General features: G+C 33.6%; 1 protein-coding gene across 4 annotated transcripts in view; it reads left to right on the forward strand.

Moving 5' to 3' along the window:
• TBL1XR1 (TBL1X/Y related 1) overlaps positions 1-14067 on the forward strand; it is a 147757-nt gene extending 133690 nt beyond the window's left edge. For all 4 annotated transcript variants that reach the window (XM_081029016.1, XM_081029019.1, XM_081029018.1 and 1 more), the window contains 6 exons: positions 395-516; positions 658-732; positions 4142-4269; positions 4883-5048; positions 8077-8178; positions 9039-14067. In XM_081029016.1, the coding sequence (XP_080885142.1) occupies positions 395-516; positions 658-732; positions 4142-4269; positions 4883-5048; positions 8077-8178; positions 9039-9065 (620 nt within the window). In that variant the 3' untranslated portion in view covers positions 9066-14067. The remainder of the gene's footprint in view (positions 1-394; positions 517-657; positions 733-4141; positions 4270-4882; positions 5049-8076; positions 8179-9038) is intronic.
• The last annotated feature ends 3037 nt before the right edge of the window (positions 14068-17104 follow it).

The following is a 17104-nucleotide window of genomic DNA, read 5'->3' on the forward strand; positions in this document are numbered from 1 at the left end:
GCAGAACCAAGGCTTCTTGTTTGTTGAACACTCACGGAACTTTAGAAATAAAAAGCAGTATAGCATCACATTTAATTTTGTCATTTACAAACGAGAAACCAAAAATCCAATGCTAGTAATTTACAGAGGATGCTCTCAGGAATGCTGATCTCTTGATGACCAGGTCCATGTACTTCGTTAAGTGTGTCTGACATAGACACAACTCAATGATATGTATTAATATTTTTGATATTTGGATGTCATAATTTTTAAAAATTATGTTATCTTAAAAAGTATAAAGTAGAATGTTTATGTTTCTGTTGGCATACTAATATCCAACCATGGTTTAAAATTGAGGCTCCTCGATTTCAGTACATGTGGAATGAATGCAAACCTCGCCTTTTTTCCTTTCTAGCACCAGCATTGGATGTTGATTGGCAGAGCAACAATACCTTTGCTTCGTGTAGTACAGACATGTGCATTCATGTCTGTAAATTAGGACAAGACAGACCTATTAAAACATTCCAGGGACACACGGTGAGAATCCCCCCCCTCCCCAAAACCGATTCTAATGAATAAGTAATGTTTCAGAGTGGTTTTTGAGTATGTATGTTTAATGACCAAAGAGCAAGCCAGTCTGTAAAATGAAAATAATGACTATTATACTGTTACTTTTAGAATGAAGTAAATGCTATCAAATGGGACCCAACTGGCAATCTCCTGGCCTCCTGTTCTGATGACATGACTTTGAAGGTAATTCAGATAGTGGGGAGAAATGGGGTGGAGATGGCCTACAGTAGTGTGGCTGCTCTGGCCATTTGAACATTATTTAGAATATCTTATAGTTCATTGAATGCTTTAAACCTTGTTTTTTATATTTTCTTTTATGAAGTATTTTAAATGTTTGAATATAAAAAATTCCATTAAAAAGGTTGACTGCATGATAGGAATTATGATACTGAGAAATGTGCTGTTACAAATTATCTTCACTATTAGAAAGTCATATTGGCACAATAAGTGTATTTACACATGTAAAGATTTGACTAATAAGCGGCAGAGATCTTTGTAGCATTCATGGGTTTGACTGAAATTCTATGAATTGTATTAATTTGATTTTGCTGTGGTGTGAATGTATGTCCTCCTTACTGGGAAAGTGAGAGAGAGCAGAGAGAATCACTTAATTGGTGAGTGAACCTACTTGACCTGCCAGCATCCACATCTCAACATCTATGTTTTTCTAGTTATGTGACTAAAAGCAAAACTAACACCTATGCACATCGCATACCAGTTAGAGAAAAAAAGCATTTTGAGATAAAGAACAGCCTAAATACTAATCTCCAAAATTAATGAAGCCCTTTCCTGTAACATGCTAACTCTAAACTGAAAATAGTTTTCTCCTTTACTCTGCAGTGCCAGTGTCTGCAGACATGATGACCTTTACACTTAGCATAATCATTAGGGCAAACTGCTTTCCCTCCTCCCATGAGCAGACTAAATGTAACCTTGGTAACCTGGTGGGGTTTTTCCTTAAATACCTGTTGTGTTTTTAGTGAGTTTTTCTCCAGCCTGGGCTCTCTTACAAACATTGCTAGTAAAAATGCATTTCTTAATGCTTTTCTCTCTTGAGTTTTACTTTGCGTACGTGTACATTTACACTAATGAAATGAAACAAACTTGTGGAACAGAATGTGGCACATAAGAGACTGTGAAAGAAGGCCAGTGGCTAGAGAGCCTGGATTGAGGTGTGGATTGAGTTGCAGCTACGGAGTTGGACTAGGAAGTGTCAGAGTACTTCTATTTGTCCTAAGAATAATAAAAGGTCATAGAATTTTAAAGCAGAAATTGGATGATTAACGTGTGTTAGGAACCGTATTCTGAGAACAAGAAACATCATGTGGGTGAGAACATCGTGTCAAACTTAAACAACAGTGCCTTTGAGTCAGTCATACAAGTAGAGGTGCTAAGTGGGCCTGATGCTGAGAGAACTCTCAGCTTGACATAAAAATTTATGATTTCTCATTGGATGTGTGGTCAAAGCCATGGGCATGGACAAAACTATGTAGGTATAAGTATAGAGTAAGAAAAGAGGGAAACCTAAAAAACAAGTCTGAAACTCCAGTAATTACCAGTTCAAGAAGAATGAGCTTTCAAAAGGAAAGTGAGAAGGAATGACCCATATGTAATTTCACTAACAATTGTCACCCCAATAAATTAAAAAAAAAAAAAGGAATGATCCAAGTGGAAAGAAAAAGTGTAGAGAAGGACATTTCAAGGGAGGTGGTGGACGGCAGTGGTCAGCAATGTCAATGCTATTGAAAGGTCAAATGAAATATGTGTGGAGACAAAGCTTTTGGCTTTATTTACATTGAGTTGTAAGTACTTAAAATACAAAAACATTGTGATACTGCTTTATTATTACCTCTAATTAGTGACATTGCTGAAGTGTGAAGCCCAGCTAATTTTTGGGTTTTTTGTCAGCAGTTGGGTTTGGTGTTTGTATTTGGCAAGATTTCTCCCCATATTTTCATTGAATAATTTTGTCAGAATTATTCTCAGTGTAGGTTTCTCTTAATTTTTGCTCAAAAATAACAGGAATTTTTAATCTATTCATAGGCATATTTTCATTCAAGAAAGACTTATACACTACTCACTACCATTTTAATTTTAATTATTTGTTACTTTTCATGGTTCTATAAATCATTTAAAAAGTTCTAATTTTATTATGGTAAAGGACACTTAACATGAAATCTATTCTTAACAGATTTTTCAGTGTACAGTATAGTAGTGTTGTCTGCAGGCAGATCTCTAGAACTGAAATTTTATATTCCTTGATTAGCAACTCCCTCTTTCTCCCTCTCCCAACCCCTGGCAACCACCATTCTTTTCTTTGCTTCTGAGTTTGATTCTTTTAGATGCATCATAAAATGGACTCATGTAGTATTTATCCTTATTAAGATTCAGCAATGTTGTCATGTATTGCAGGATTTCCTACTTTTTAAAGGCTGAATAATGTTCCATTGTGTGTATATACCAATTTTTTTTTATCTATTCATCTGTCGGTGGGCTTTTAAATGGTTTCCATATCTTGGGTTTTGTAAATAATGCTGCAGTGTATAAGGGAGTGCAGATTCCTCCTAACGAATTCAATTCTTTCGGATAAATACCCAGAAGTGCGATTGCTGGATCATATGGTAGCATCATTTCCAGTATTTTGAGGAACGTCCATACTGTTTTCTCATGCCAGCTGCACCATTTTGCATGCCCACCAACACCATGCAAGAATTCTAATTTCTCCACATTCTCGACAACATTTACTGTTTTTTTATATATATATATATATACAATAGCCATCCTAACAGGTGTGAAGTGTTATCACACTTACTGTGTTTTTTGATTTGCATTTCTTTAATTATTAGTGACATTGAGCTTTTTCGTGTACCTGTCGGTCATTTGTATATCTCCTTCGGAAAAATGTATGTTCAAGTCCTTTGCTCGCTTCTAAATTGGGTTACTAGGTTTTTTACTGTTGAGTTGTAGGCATTCCTTATATTTTTATATAAATTAACTCTATATTGGATACATGATTTGCAAATAACTTCTCCCGTTGTGTAGGTTGTCTTTTTATTTTATTGATTGTTTCCTTTGTTGTAAAGCTTTTTAATTTTATATAGTCCCTCCCGACTTTTGTTTTTATTGCCTGTACTTTGGTGACATACATGAATCATGTTATTTTATTTGTAAGTTGCTTATTTATTTTCTCTTGTGAAATATTTCCTGATTTTAAATTCTAAAAGCAATTTATAATGTAGATCTTTTATTTAAGAGACAGCATAGAAACTAAGAGCCTTAAACATTTCAGAAACATTACCCAAGGAACTTATAGGATGTTAACGTTTATACCATCTGAAGCTATCAAAAGTAACCTTAGAACTACAGTTAATTCAGTCCTGAAGCCTTACAATAGTGAATATTTGGAAAGGACTTATGGCTAATTTGTCATTTTAAAAAGAAAGACTGCATCTTAATTTCTTTTCAAATATCCCCTTGATATCTGTAATCATTGTTCTGGTTATACCACTTTTATTTTGAATTGGCAAGGTAGTATTTTAAATGTACCCTTTGTATAGAAAAATAATTATATACATTTTTCTTTTTTGCTTAGATATGGAGTATGAAACAAGACAACTGTGTCCATGATTTACAAGCACATAATAAAGAAATTTATACTATCAAGTGGAGTCCAACAGGGCCAGGGACAAATAATCCAAATGCCAACCTTATGTTAGCAAGGTAATATTTCTGTTTTACTCTTCTTTTTATGAGTCTTCTACAAATAACACTTCTAATATGTATGACAGCAAATTAGGAAATATTCCGGGAAATGGAAATGGGTCCTGCAAGTAATATTTTTTTAATGGGAACTTTTAAACGGAGTTTTATTATTTCAGGTCATAATGGATTCCCCCCCAGCCCCCCGGAGATGTCAGATATTTGCTGGTGATAACAAATATTGATTAAAACCCAAGTAATGAAAAAAAAAAAAAAACCCAAGTAATGTGGCACAGTGCAATAAAGTTTCTTCAGTATTTTAAAAAAAGATAGAGTTAAAAATATTGTCAATAGTATTCAAACCATGGATCGATATAAAGAATTGTTTAAAGAACAAAGGAACACAGTGAATTAGCTCGTTTACGTCTTCTGATTCAGGGACTTGGAGATGCCCTTATAGCTGCCTTTTCTCATATATAGATTTGTTTCCAAAACACTTTCTTTCTAGCAGCCCAGTCTGCTCCTCGTGAGGAATTTGTGGCTAGCTATTAGGAACGGCTGACTACTGTAGATTGTGGGTGGGACTGAGAATATTTTATTACTTATAAAATCATATTTTTTCCTCCCTTGTCAGTGCATCCTTTGATTCTACTGTTAGATTATGGGATGTAGACCGAGGAATTTGCATCCATACTTTGACAAAACACCAAGAGCCTGTGTACAGTGTAGCTTTCAGTCCTGATGGCAGGTATCTGGCAAGTGGTTCTTTTGACAAATGTGTGCACATCTGGAACACACAGGTATGTCTGAGTTATTTAAATAGTCAAGTAAATACTCTTATATTTAGTAAGAAGCATTAGCCTGTACAAATATTTCTTTTCCTCTTTGATTGTCATTCCTTTTGTGGCATTAATTGAGTTCTCAGGTTTTAAATTAGTACTTTTTTTTTTTTTTAATTTACAGCTAAGTAAAGATTAAAACCAACTGAAGTTATATTTTCATATAATACAGACCAAAATTTAGAAATACTTTAGATTCTTTGTTTTTTTTCCGGCAGTGTTGCAGACATAAAATGTAAGGGTTAAGATGCATTTATTAAATATAATTTTATAATTTTCGAATTTTCTAAAATAATTGTCTTTGAAAGAGCTCCATATGAACATTTTAAAAAATGGACTACAGGACAAGATTTTATGGCTGAACACAATGATTTATCAGACACAAATTTAAAACTATACTACCTTCTTAGGGACAGTGCTGTAGAGAGCCTTTCCTAAAAGTAGAGAAAACAGCCTGTTGCTTTAGTTTTATCTTCTCAGTATTTTAGTTTTTATGGTCCATGTACTGTTTCTTTAATAGCAGTCACTTGACTCCCCCTGCTCTCTTTCAATGATCAAGTTCTTTGCTGGTTGTAGTACAGACATAATAAGTGACTATGGGCTGTTTCTCTCTGTGTAGCTTACCATCACAGAGTATTTTGCATTTGAAAATCATTATTTTCAAATACTATTTTTTATTAAGTTATACTTTCAAGTGGTCCTCCTAAAAAAACCCAACAACACTATAAAAGGTATATGCTAGAAATACAAACTCTTGCTCCCATTTCTTTCTTGATCCCTTACAGGCATGTGTGTGAATAAAAGCATTATGATTCTTTCATTTTATACTTTCAGGTTTTATTTTTTCATTTACATATTTAACTCCCTTAGAATTAGTTTTTATATGTGGTGTGAGGTAGAGATCTAATTTTATCTTTCTGCATGGATAACCAGTTGTCTCACACTATTTATTGGCTCCTTACTGTTTCATAATGCCACTTCTTCATATACCAAGTTCTTGTGTGGTTTATTCATAGCTTCTCTTGCATTCCATTGATATACTTGTATATATACCTGCATCATTAGCATAGTTTTAATAACTAACTTTATAAGTCCCCCTAATTAAGTCTTTTTTCTTTATTAAAGTTTTATAATTTCTTTGTAAAGATCCTTTTTCCTAATTTATTCCTAGGTGTTTTATGGATTTTATTGTTACCATGAATAGCATCTTGAAAAAAAACATATTCCTTTTACTTACTGGATGTTGCTTGTGTTTGGAACATATGTGGATTTTGGCATATTGGTAGTGAATCTATCAAGCTTTCTGTGCTCTTTTATTCTAATAGTTTATATTACCCCTTGACTTTCTTTTCACGTTAATCTTTCTGTTGTGATTGAGTAGCAAAGGTTTATTAGATATAATCTATAGATAATCTGTCTGTTGTATACATTTTCAGTCACTCCATTGTGAGAAAGTCAATTTAAATGAAATTTGGGTGTAGGACTGTAGAGTTCTAGTGCAAGATGCTGCTAGGCTTTTCAGGGCATTTGAGCAACTATCCACACTGTTTTGTTGTATCACTATTGTGTATCAAAAATATTTTCCTTTTTTTCTTTTAAGTTTGAAAATAGTGAAATGCATCTTTTAGTGAGTTTTTAGTACAGGAGAAAGTCATTTTTTTGTAACATATACATCTAGTTCTCTTCTTTCATTCCTTGGATGATACGTTACCAAAGCATTGGACAGGTCAGTTGTTGAAGTCCGGTCTGAACATATATCTGCATCTCTTGGCCTTTGTTAATGTCCTGCCTCTGGCTTCTTGACTGTGCTGTTTTGGTTCAATTACAGATTAAGTCAAGCTTAGAAATTGGTAAGTACTTTTGAAGTACAAAAAAGAAAGTTTTTGTTTTCTTAAACCCCCAAGTTGACTGTCCTATAGATTTTACTTTCTACGTATCAGCAGGTTTTAGATTTTGTTGGTGCCACTCCTTTCTCTCCTACTTCTCTCTTCTAATTGATCATGGATGCCGAAGACCTATACTCAAACTTTTTCACTAATCTCGTAAGTTGTTAGACATTTTAGGTAGGAAAAACAGCTTAAAAATCAGGAGAGCCTTCACAATGTGATAAGCTGTAGCAGTGCATCTGTGGCTTTTACAGTATTACTGGACTGACTTTGAAGAAAAACCAAGGGAAAACAGTCTTCCACTTTAGCGATTCATTTAGGGTTAGTTGTCTGGGTGGGTGTTTACAAGGTACACGTCTCGCTGCCCTGTTGTTTTTAGATAGATCTGCTACCTCTAGATTGACCTTTTAGGTCACTTTAAAGCTGAGAGGTCCTTACTGGTTTGTCAGAGCAGAATACCAGAAGCATATTTTTCATTGTTTGTGGATTTCTCACAACAGAACCTTTAACTTTTTCCTGTTTAATGACTGGTTTCTTAGGAGAATACATTTTTGTACTGAGTTTTAATTAGTCAGTGGCAGCTGAATGATTTTGTTTCCATTACTGAAGGAATAAAATAATTTAGCTATATTTATGAGTCAGCTAAATTGATAATGAAATTGTTAGTGTTCCTGATTGTGCTTTTAAAAATTATGTAATCTTTCAGAATAATGTATGTATATTCTTTTAGCTTTTTTATAACTTCTATAGCTTAGACTGCTGCTCAGTAAATAAGGAGTAACTAACGGAGTTAACACTGAATTGTCTTGACTAGTTTATTGTACTTACTCTTTAGGATGTTTGCCAAAGAAATTTCTCTAAATTTAAACTAAATGTGTGTATGAATGATCTGTTGAGGGCAGACTAGTATTATCTTTTTATAAGAGGATCATCATATCACATTTTAGTATTTTAGAACTTGTATTTATTTTGGTTATACAAGTAACCAAAATAAACCCTACCTCTTACTGCTAGAAATAAAGCCATATAATATTTTTACCTCAATATTTGGACTTATAACAGTATGTGGTATTATTTTTAAGATTCTGTTTTCATTTTTTTAGACAGGTGCTCTAGTTCACAGTTATAGGGGAACAGGTGGAATTTTTGAAGTTTGCTGGAATGCAGCAGGAGACAAGGTTGGAGCCAGTGCATCAGATGGTTCAGTAAGTATAACACAGTGTTTCCAAGGAGCTGTGCGTGCGTGTGTACGTGTGTGTGAGCAGTGAATAAATGTGGCTTCTGTTACTTTCAAAATAAATTGTATGATATGGAATTGATCTTTTTTACTTACTAAAGGCTATATAATTTTCATAGTCATTCAAATAATATAAACAAAAATTAGGCTATCTTTGCCCAAAGAGCGTCTTCATAATTAAGAAATGGATAGTTATTTCTAAAGTAAGCCATCATTAGTGAAATTAAGTATAGCAGCATACCACTGTGAGAGAGATTTGAATTTTCAATGCCTACTTTTATCTTCTTTTCCCTGCAGAAGAGTGTGGATGGTCCAGGGAAGGGGGAATAGAGGCAGTTGAGTCCTACATTGAGGAATGTGTGCTACTGGGAGACTTTCAGGATGAGGTTGTCCAACTCTTTACAGAAATATTAGTTATGGCTTCCAAAGTTCTGAAAGCAAAGGGAAGATGGAAAGGGTATAGCCATTAGCTGTTTACTGAAAAGTAGAGCTTAATATAATCTGCAGTATCTTTTGTTAAGATCCCAGAAATAGGAAATGATCTATTTTGGGTATATGTTTTCTACTTTTTAATTAACAGGGAATAAATTGACATAATTTTAGCCATGGTTCTTCCTCTGTAGGATTAGCCCGTGGCGGTTTCCTCCAGCTACTTAGACAAGTTGTATGATTTCTGTTAGTTAAGTGCCCAATGCCATGATTACTATTGCTTTACCAGTTTTGTGAACTTGGAATGAAGAAATAGATTCCATACTCTATAGAAAAGTTAAACTAAAAATGTCCGATGACTTTCTTAACACACTGGTTGATTATTTTCATTTCTTACAGGTTTGTGTATTAGACCTTCGGAAATAGCGCTACTAGTTGGAAGCCATGGACCGACTATGAATGTGTACATAGCCAAAATGACTGTCCCTGACCCACGTACTGCTATAGTCCCACCTGAACCATGGCCAGTCCACTACAGCCAAATCTAAAAGAAATATATACATACAGTGTATATAAACAAAATTGCACCCTGAAGATGACAGAATTTTATCACAGCTTGTGAATTCTGTTCACCAAGTGCTGGAATCTAATCTGCTGTGCCCCTAAAATAGCATTTAGAAGTTTTGGATATGAAAAACAGAAGAGAGAAAGAAATATGCATTATAAAAGCAGCCCGTACATGTACCAGTTTTGGATACTAATGACAGCCTTGTTTCTCCCCTTTGAATCAGCAGACACCATGGATTATATTCTTTTTTTCCCTTCAGTAGTTGAGCAGTTTGTATGTACAGAGAAAATGGACTTAACAAAAACTTGCAGCAGTAGTTTGTTCTTGCTTTTAAACTTTGTTTTTGGTTTAGTTTATGGATGCATGAAGTAAGGGAGTGAATCAGTTTCTTGTTTATATTTTTTTCACCTTTAAACAAAAAAATTCTTAAAAATATTTTAATGCATTCTTTTGAAAAGGTAAATGTTTGGTACATTTTATGGCTCCCAGAGCATATATTCAATTGGTGCATGTTGTGGAAGGGGAAATTGGAAATTCAATGAAAATATTTGACTTTGGTCGCGTCAATCTGTAAGACACATCAGTAAAAGGGTATTATGCTCTGTTTTTCTTTTTGTTTGTTTGTTTGTTTCATTTTTTTGTTTGTTTTTTGGTGATGTGGCTTAAATGCAGTAGTTTCTTTTTTGGGACATATTTCTGCCAATTAAAGACTAGAAGGGCACAAAAATTTTTTTTTAATACCATAGAGAAGATACATTAAAAAAAATCTTCTGATGTTTTGTAGCCATAACTAAATTATGGTTAAAATGTGCACTATTGTTAAAAGGAGCAAAGTAGATTTGGGTTTTTTTTGTTGTTTATTTGTTTTGCTTTGTTTTTTAAGAGATTAAACTGTTTCTGGATAAGGATTAGCTTCTCAAAGTGTCCATCATTCTGTGTAGAAGCTTAAATATGTAATGTAACCAAACTCCAGTATTAAAAATCTCTCATGTTATTTTTCTTTATACAAAGCAAGATAACGGCATATAACACTGCCATTACATGGCAAAATGTTAGCTACCTTAGTGTAAAAACAATCTTTAAAACATAAGACTTGCTTCAAGGTGTTTTTAAATAGCAGTGATTCCCATTTATTTTATTTTTTTTTAAGTATAATTGCACTAACCTCCCTGCTGCTCTGATTCTGTATTTGTGGTACTTGTGACTACACTTTTTTCAAATATTGATAGATATAAGCTGCTATTTTTTTTTCCAAATAATCACTACTATATCATGTCTTTATCTCTTCGTAATATCAAGTATTTTCTTAGGATATACCCTGTTTCCCTGAAAATAAGACCTAGCCGGACCATCAGCTCTAATGCGTCTTTTGGAGCAAAAATTAATGTAAGACCCAGTCTTATTTTACTGTAAGAGCGGATCTTATCTAACATAATATAAGACTATTCTTATATTAATTTTTGCTGCAAAAGACGCATTAGAGCTGATGGCCCGGCTAAGTCTTATTTTCATGGAAACACGGTAGGTATCAGATCAGACCGCCTCTTGTGCTCATGCAACTGAAAGCTAAAACTTACAGAATTTACAAATGGTAGCCTGGGGCTGTGTTTATATGTGTGATTAACAGGGTTTGTCATGATTAAGGTAAGAATCCAGAAGTGTCAATTTTGAAGAAAATAGTTGTCAAATTTATATTTCCAAGATTTCAATTAAGGAATCACTTATTATCCAACAGCAAATTTATAACACTATTTCTGTCACTAATTATTTTGAGGCTTTTACTACTAAAATTTTAACCTGTGTTTTAAGTAGAAACTGATTTAACCCAAATAATGCAGCTTTCATTTTCAGCATTTGTTGTTTTTGCTATTTTTAAACAACAGCATTGATTGAAGCAAGTCTTGGTTTTACTAAGGTAGGATAGCATTTGCTATTGGTAAAGAAAATAAATACACTTAATTCCATAATACATTGTTATATGTACCCCATTTGTTGTTAGTGGGGACTGTGATACTGTAATAATATTTTTAAAATTTACATCCAGAGAGGCAGTCATTCATGATGGTTTTGTGCCAGCTGTTTTTAGGGTTTTGGATCATATTATAGATATTTAGAACTATTACCCTGTGACTTATGTAGGAAACCTAATATGCTGAGTATCTGGCACTTGAAATCCTGCTTTTATTGCTGGAGGTCCACATCTGTGGTTGACCTCTGTTGTTGTTTTAAAAAAATAAATAAAAATAAAAAAATCTGTGCAATAATTTTTAAATGTGCTCCCAGGAATAGACACAAATGTTTTGAGTATGTTTAAGCTGCATTTTCCTTTAGCGATGCATTTGTCAATTGCACTGAATTTAAATCTGAAAGTCAGAGGTGATTATTGATAGTACTTTTGTATTTTGATATGGACAATTTATTCATTTGCATACAGTTATTGACTTTTTTTCCAGCTGATTAAAAGATAGTCAATAAGTTCCGCAATATAGCTGCCAAAATAGACAGCTACGTTTTTATGGTATTGTCATCTTTTCTGTTGTTTTTTGTTGTTGTTGTTGTTTTTATATCTTTTAGTAGCTATTTTACTTAAGCATAGCCACAATAGGACATATAAAAGATTATAAATACAGAGCTTTATTATCCTGATGTCTTGGGTCTTTTAAGTATAAACTTTATCTGGAAGGTATCCATTTTGTAGGCTTGGGTTCTTCGTGAGCATACAATTGTTTATTTTTGCTGCTGTTCTCAACATCATCATTGCCTGCTGATGTGCCACGATGCTGCTCCAGTAGACAAAAATCAGATTGCCTCTAATTTAAGCAGTAACATGACTGTAAGAGACCAAGTTTCACAGCCTGTAAAGATTTATATTTGAGGTTCTTGCTCATTTTTCCTTCTATTTTTTTTTTCTAAGAACTTATTCCTGAAGATCAACTGATTCCAGCAGACTTTCTGTGGTATTCATTGTATATCATTGTTGTATAGGCTACTGTAAGAAACTTATCATAAGGAAAAATAGGAAGGAAAACTTGAATCAGAATACTCATTGATTAAAATAGAATAAAGAGCAGCTGTCACTCTTAAACATCATAAAGGAATATCTTTTTTTCTTCTCCATGTAGGAAATCCCATAAGTTCTTATATTTGTTCCAACTCCTATTCCCTATCGTTGATCAGGTACCATCATTAACTTTCAAATGACTTTTAGAAGTGGTAACTTTTAATTTCCTAATAGATCTTAGAGTGTACTGAATTCTGTTTTAATTAATTATTCTCTAGGTAAGTATGTTTTAGGATTAAACACCTTTTACAGATAACTGAAAGTGCCTCCTTTTGTGGTGTACAAAACAAATTATGGTGCAAAAAGTAATCATTAGGTTGAATTACATGAAGGTTTTTTGCTTTTTGACATACAAAAATGTCAAGAGAAAGGCCAAAGATTTGTACATTTTCACTTATAAAGCACTCCTTTTTTCCTTAAACTTCTTTCTGTCAAATTAGATTTAATGATAGAGTACTATTTTTAAGGAGCTGTTTATGTAGAATGATTTTGTTAAGAGTAATGTAAACTATTACTGAGTAGAGGCCTGAAGAGGAATATGCATTTTTGCTATTTAAAGGAATCACAATGACCATCCTTATGTAAGCAAAAATGTTACGTTTTGTTAGAGGAGCAGAAAAATAAATTTCAAATACAGTGCTATTTACTCAAAACAGTTTTCGTTTTCTTAAGCACATGGTACATTTCTATATAGTACCTGCGCTTATTCTCACATGCTAAGGATGGTACTTGCATTTGATGAGTTACTGTTGACAGTGTCCACAGAAATCCTATTTCAGTGGACCAACATTGTGGCATGGCAGCAAATGCCAGCATTTTGGGGGAATAGCAGCAAATCTACAAGAGACCCTGGTTGGTTTGTGGGTTTTTTTTTTTTTTTTTTTTCCCTTTTGAATCAGCAGGGATGCAAGGAGGGTAGGGAAGTTATGAATTACTCCTTCTGGTAGTAGCTCTGAAGTGTCACATTCAATATCAGTTAGTTGTTTGTTTGTTTTTAACATGATTCTAGTTAATGTGGAAGAGAGGAAAAAAGAGGAAGTGTTCACTTTTTTAATACACTGATTTAGAAATTTGATGTCATATCAGTAGTTCTGAAGTATTGATAGCATTCTTTATCTCTGCCTTTACGTTGACAGTCTTGAAGCAGGGTGAATAAGGCTTTTTTTTTTTTTTTTTTCCTCTAGTAAGCTGTTTCATGATGTTTTCTTTGGAGTTTCTGAATAAGTTAAAGAAAACATTCTGCATGTTGTATCTAGTCTAATGTACTTATCCATCTCATTAAAAACAAAAAACAGACTGCGTTTTGTAGCTCTGTAATCCCCAAATACAGAAGTAATTTTCTTCTTTCCTGACTTTGACATTTATCTATAATGTTCTAATTTTGATTTTTACAAATCCTTTGGGTCTAATTCTGTGAGCCTACCTATAGCACTGGATTAAAATGTCTGCATCATTTCTTTAGTTATCCAGTTAACTTTAAAACTGTTGTAAAAGTGTAAACCAGCCCATGACAGTTTTTTGTACATGTTAAAGAACTTTATTGTTCAGTTTTCATGGTTATTGTGTAAGGAAGACTGATTATAGACGTTCTGTGCTGTCCTGGACCATGTTAATTACACTTACGATGTCTTTTGGTTCCACATCACAATGATTTGTCCCCAATGACCCTTTTATCCTTTCTAGGCACATTTTTTTTGTTGTTGTTGTTGTTGCAGTTTCCCTTTGCATTGTATTGCTTTGACAACTGTAATTTGAATCAGATCTGAAAGAGGTCCAGAATAAAATATATTTTGATATTATGTTGGCTGTGTACATATGTAAAACCTTTGATATCTATGTAGTTTGTATAGACTAATTAGTCAGGTAAAGAGAGAGCGATGCTATTTCTTGTTTACAATTTCTTGTTTACATTTTAATTGCATTTACTCCTCCAGTGTGCTATTGTAGAATAAACTGTTTTGCTCTGAGTTAGACTTCATAACATAGAACATGCCTGCTCTCTCCCGTACTGGTGTTACCAATTATAACAACTGCCATCAGAACCCAAAGCACGGTTTTCATGAATTTACTGTTTTCCAAGATATATACGTTAAAGTAAACCCATAGATAAAATTACAAATTTTACTATTTTATTACTTCTCGGAGGAGATAAGATTTTTTAAATGAAGGGATTATTTACTATTTTTATTAAAGAATAATAGAGCATATAATCAGCTAAGGAATAATAATTACTTTTGAATTATTTTGAAAAATCAATATTGTGTTTAGAGGTCATTGTTTCACAAATTCTAACTGAAAGAGACCTCAGATTCATTTGCTTAGCATGCAGTTGAGCACAAAACAGTATGTTGAAGATTTTTAGGGCAGAACGCTCAACTTAATGACACTGTTTTCTGCATATAAACTAATTATAATGTAATAATTTTCTTCCTTGGCTAGTTGCTTATGTTGCTAACGAACCTTATAATCTATTAGGAAAGATAGTGGGCCCCTTCCAGTTTTAATTAATCCCAGCTCCTTTAGAGTTACTTAGAGACTTTTAAAAAGAATCATTGATCATATTTTTTGTTTTGATTTGATTTGTTTTGTAAAAGCTTGTATTCTCCAAGTCTTTTACCTTTCCTTCCATTTCCTTAAGCAGAAACTAATACAGGCATAGCCTTGTTATGTTTTATTAAATGATAAGCTACTGCAGTTGCTTAGAACTTTCCGAAAGCCTTTCATTTTCAAAGGGTTAACTTTTATTGCATGGCATAGATTGTTAATGATAGTCTGCATTTTACACTTTTTCAAAAAATATTGGTCTACTAAGGATTATAATCCATAGAAGCTTGAGGAAAAGCTGAAATCAATTTGAGTAGTCACAGAAGGGGTTATTTTTAATTTCATAGTTTTTATACTTTACAGTAGATCAGATTTCTTACCTATGATAATACATAGCACATCAGATAAAAGTTCACTGTGTCCTCAGTATATTCATTTGCAAAATTCAGTGGAGGAAAAGACACTATGGACAGTAGTTTTATGGTGCTTTCTCTCTGCTGTACCAAAGTGCTCTGTCAACAATGAAATGTTAACCCTATGCTACTTTATCTGCATGTTTCTTCTCAAATGTCATATTCAATGCTATTTGTCCTAACTTGTAATATTTTTGTATTAAATTTTTTAGGAGTTCCTTGTAATTTCTTTATAATTTAAAATATATTAAACACAAAGTGTTTAGTAAAGTACAGAAGACAATTATTAATGTTTCTTGGTTGTTGGGTTTGTATGATCAATTGTGCAAACAATTCACATTTAAGAATTAGGACAAGTGGATCTACACAGAAAAAGATACCACAATTCTATTTAAAACAAAAACAAACAAACTTAGTATGTTATACGAATCCAGTGTCAGAATGGGCAGCTTTAAGAGATACTGCACTACCAGGAATATGAAAAGCGTTGGTTGGAGGGCTACTGGGCAGGACCACTGTGGAGCAAGGACAAGCATTGGACAGATAGATGCCTCAAGTAGGGAAATGCTGGAGTTAAAAATCTAGTCACACTGAACACAGTCTGAGATCAGACATTTGAAAACATCAGCTTCCAGAATCTCATGTTCAAATTAGGTGGTTTTGAAAAATCCACACATTGTCAGGTACTTTTTCACATAAGCTTTTATTGACTTAATTTACTTACACTACGTGACTACGTGGGTTAATTGTCAGATTTTCAAACTTGAGTACCTAAGGAGCAGTATCCTTCAGTAGAGGACAAGGAATAGCTAAAACTAGCAGAAGTGAAGAGCTGCATATTTCACACGGATATTATAATGAAGGCCTACAGTCATCAAATAATTCGAACTGAGTTTAATATGACATAAAAATGTAGCTGGGTCGTATGTTTTTAAATGTCTCCGGTGAAGTGGTTGAGATATTTTAGTATATGGAAATAAACGTAAGCTTGAAGTTGGACAAATATGGTGTTGAAGTAAATGAAGTCTTAGGATAAAGACTAAATTAGAGGTAAGTAAATTTTACTTTTTAAACGATGTTGATTAATCTAGAGTCCATTACAACCCTTTAAAAACGAAAGTGCCTGGCCCTACCCTTAACCTACTGGCTAATGTGGTGGAATTAGGTATGTGTGCGTTTTTTAATGCTTGTTTGTGTGCTCTGGATGACGGGTGGGGAAGGAAGGGGTTGTGTAATTGGCGTACTGTAGATTACAAAGTACTTGCTTGTAAAGAAATTGAAAACTAGTAAACTCCCATGTCCAAACTGCCAGCCAATTCCTCCTCAGTGGTATCCACTGTTAACACTTCGGTATGTGGCCTTCCAAACCTTTTTAGTATGTACTTCAAAAAACACATAAATGGGGTGGTAATATTCATTGATCTCACCTTTTTCACTGAAATCATCAGGGGCTTTTGTCCTTATCAGTATAATTACTTCCCTATACCATAGAGGTCAAAAGCATGAATTCTGCCTATCTGGGTTCAGTCCCAACTCCACTATTAGCTTCCTGGTTTTCCCACCTGTAAAATGGGGTTAGTGGTATGATGCAGGATAAAAATTGTTAACATATTTGAAGCCTTCAGAGTCTTCAGTGCCTGGTTGTATAAAACATAGTATATGCTAGCATTATTTTAATGGTTAATGGTTGCATTGTAGTAACACCTTAATTTAACTAGCCCCAAAATGTATGTTTACTTAATCACTGTTGTTACAAACAGTGGTGCAGTAAACAAATACTTGTGTCTGTAGGATAAATGCAACAGTTGTTTCTAATGCACACCCCTTGTTAATAGGCACTTTCAAAGACATGCCATTCACCCATTTTCTGGCATTGGAT

This window comes from Rhinolophus hipposideros (assembly GCF_964194185.1).
Source record: "Rhinolophus hipposideros genome assembly, chromosome: 2".
NCBI lineage: Eukaryota > Metazoa > Chordata > Mammalia > Chiroptera > Rhinolophidae > Rhinolophus > Rhinolophus hipposideros.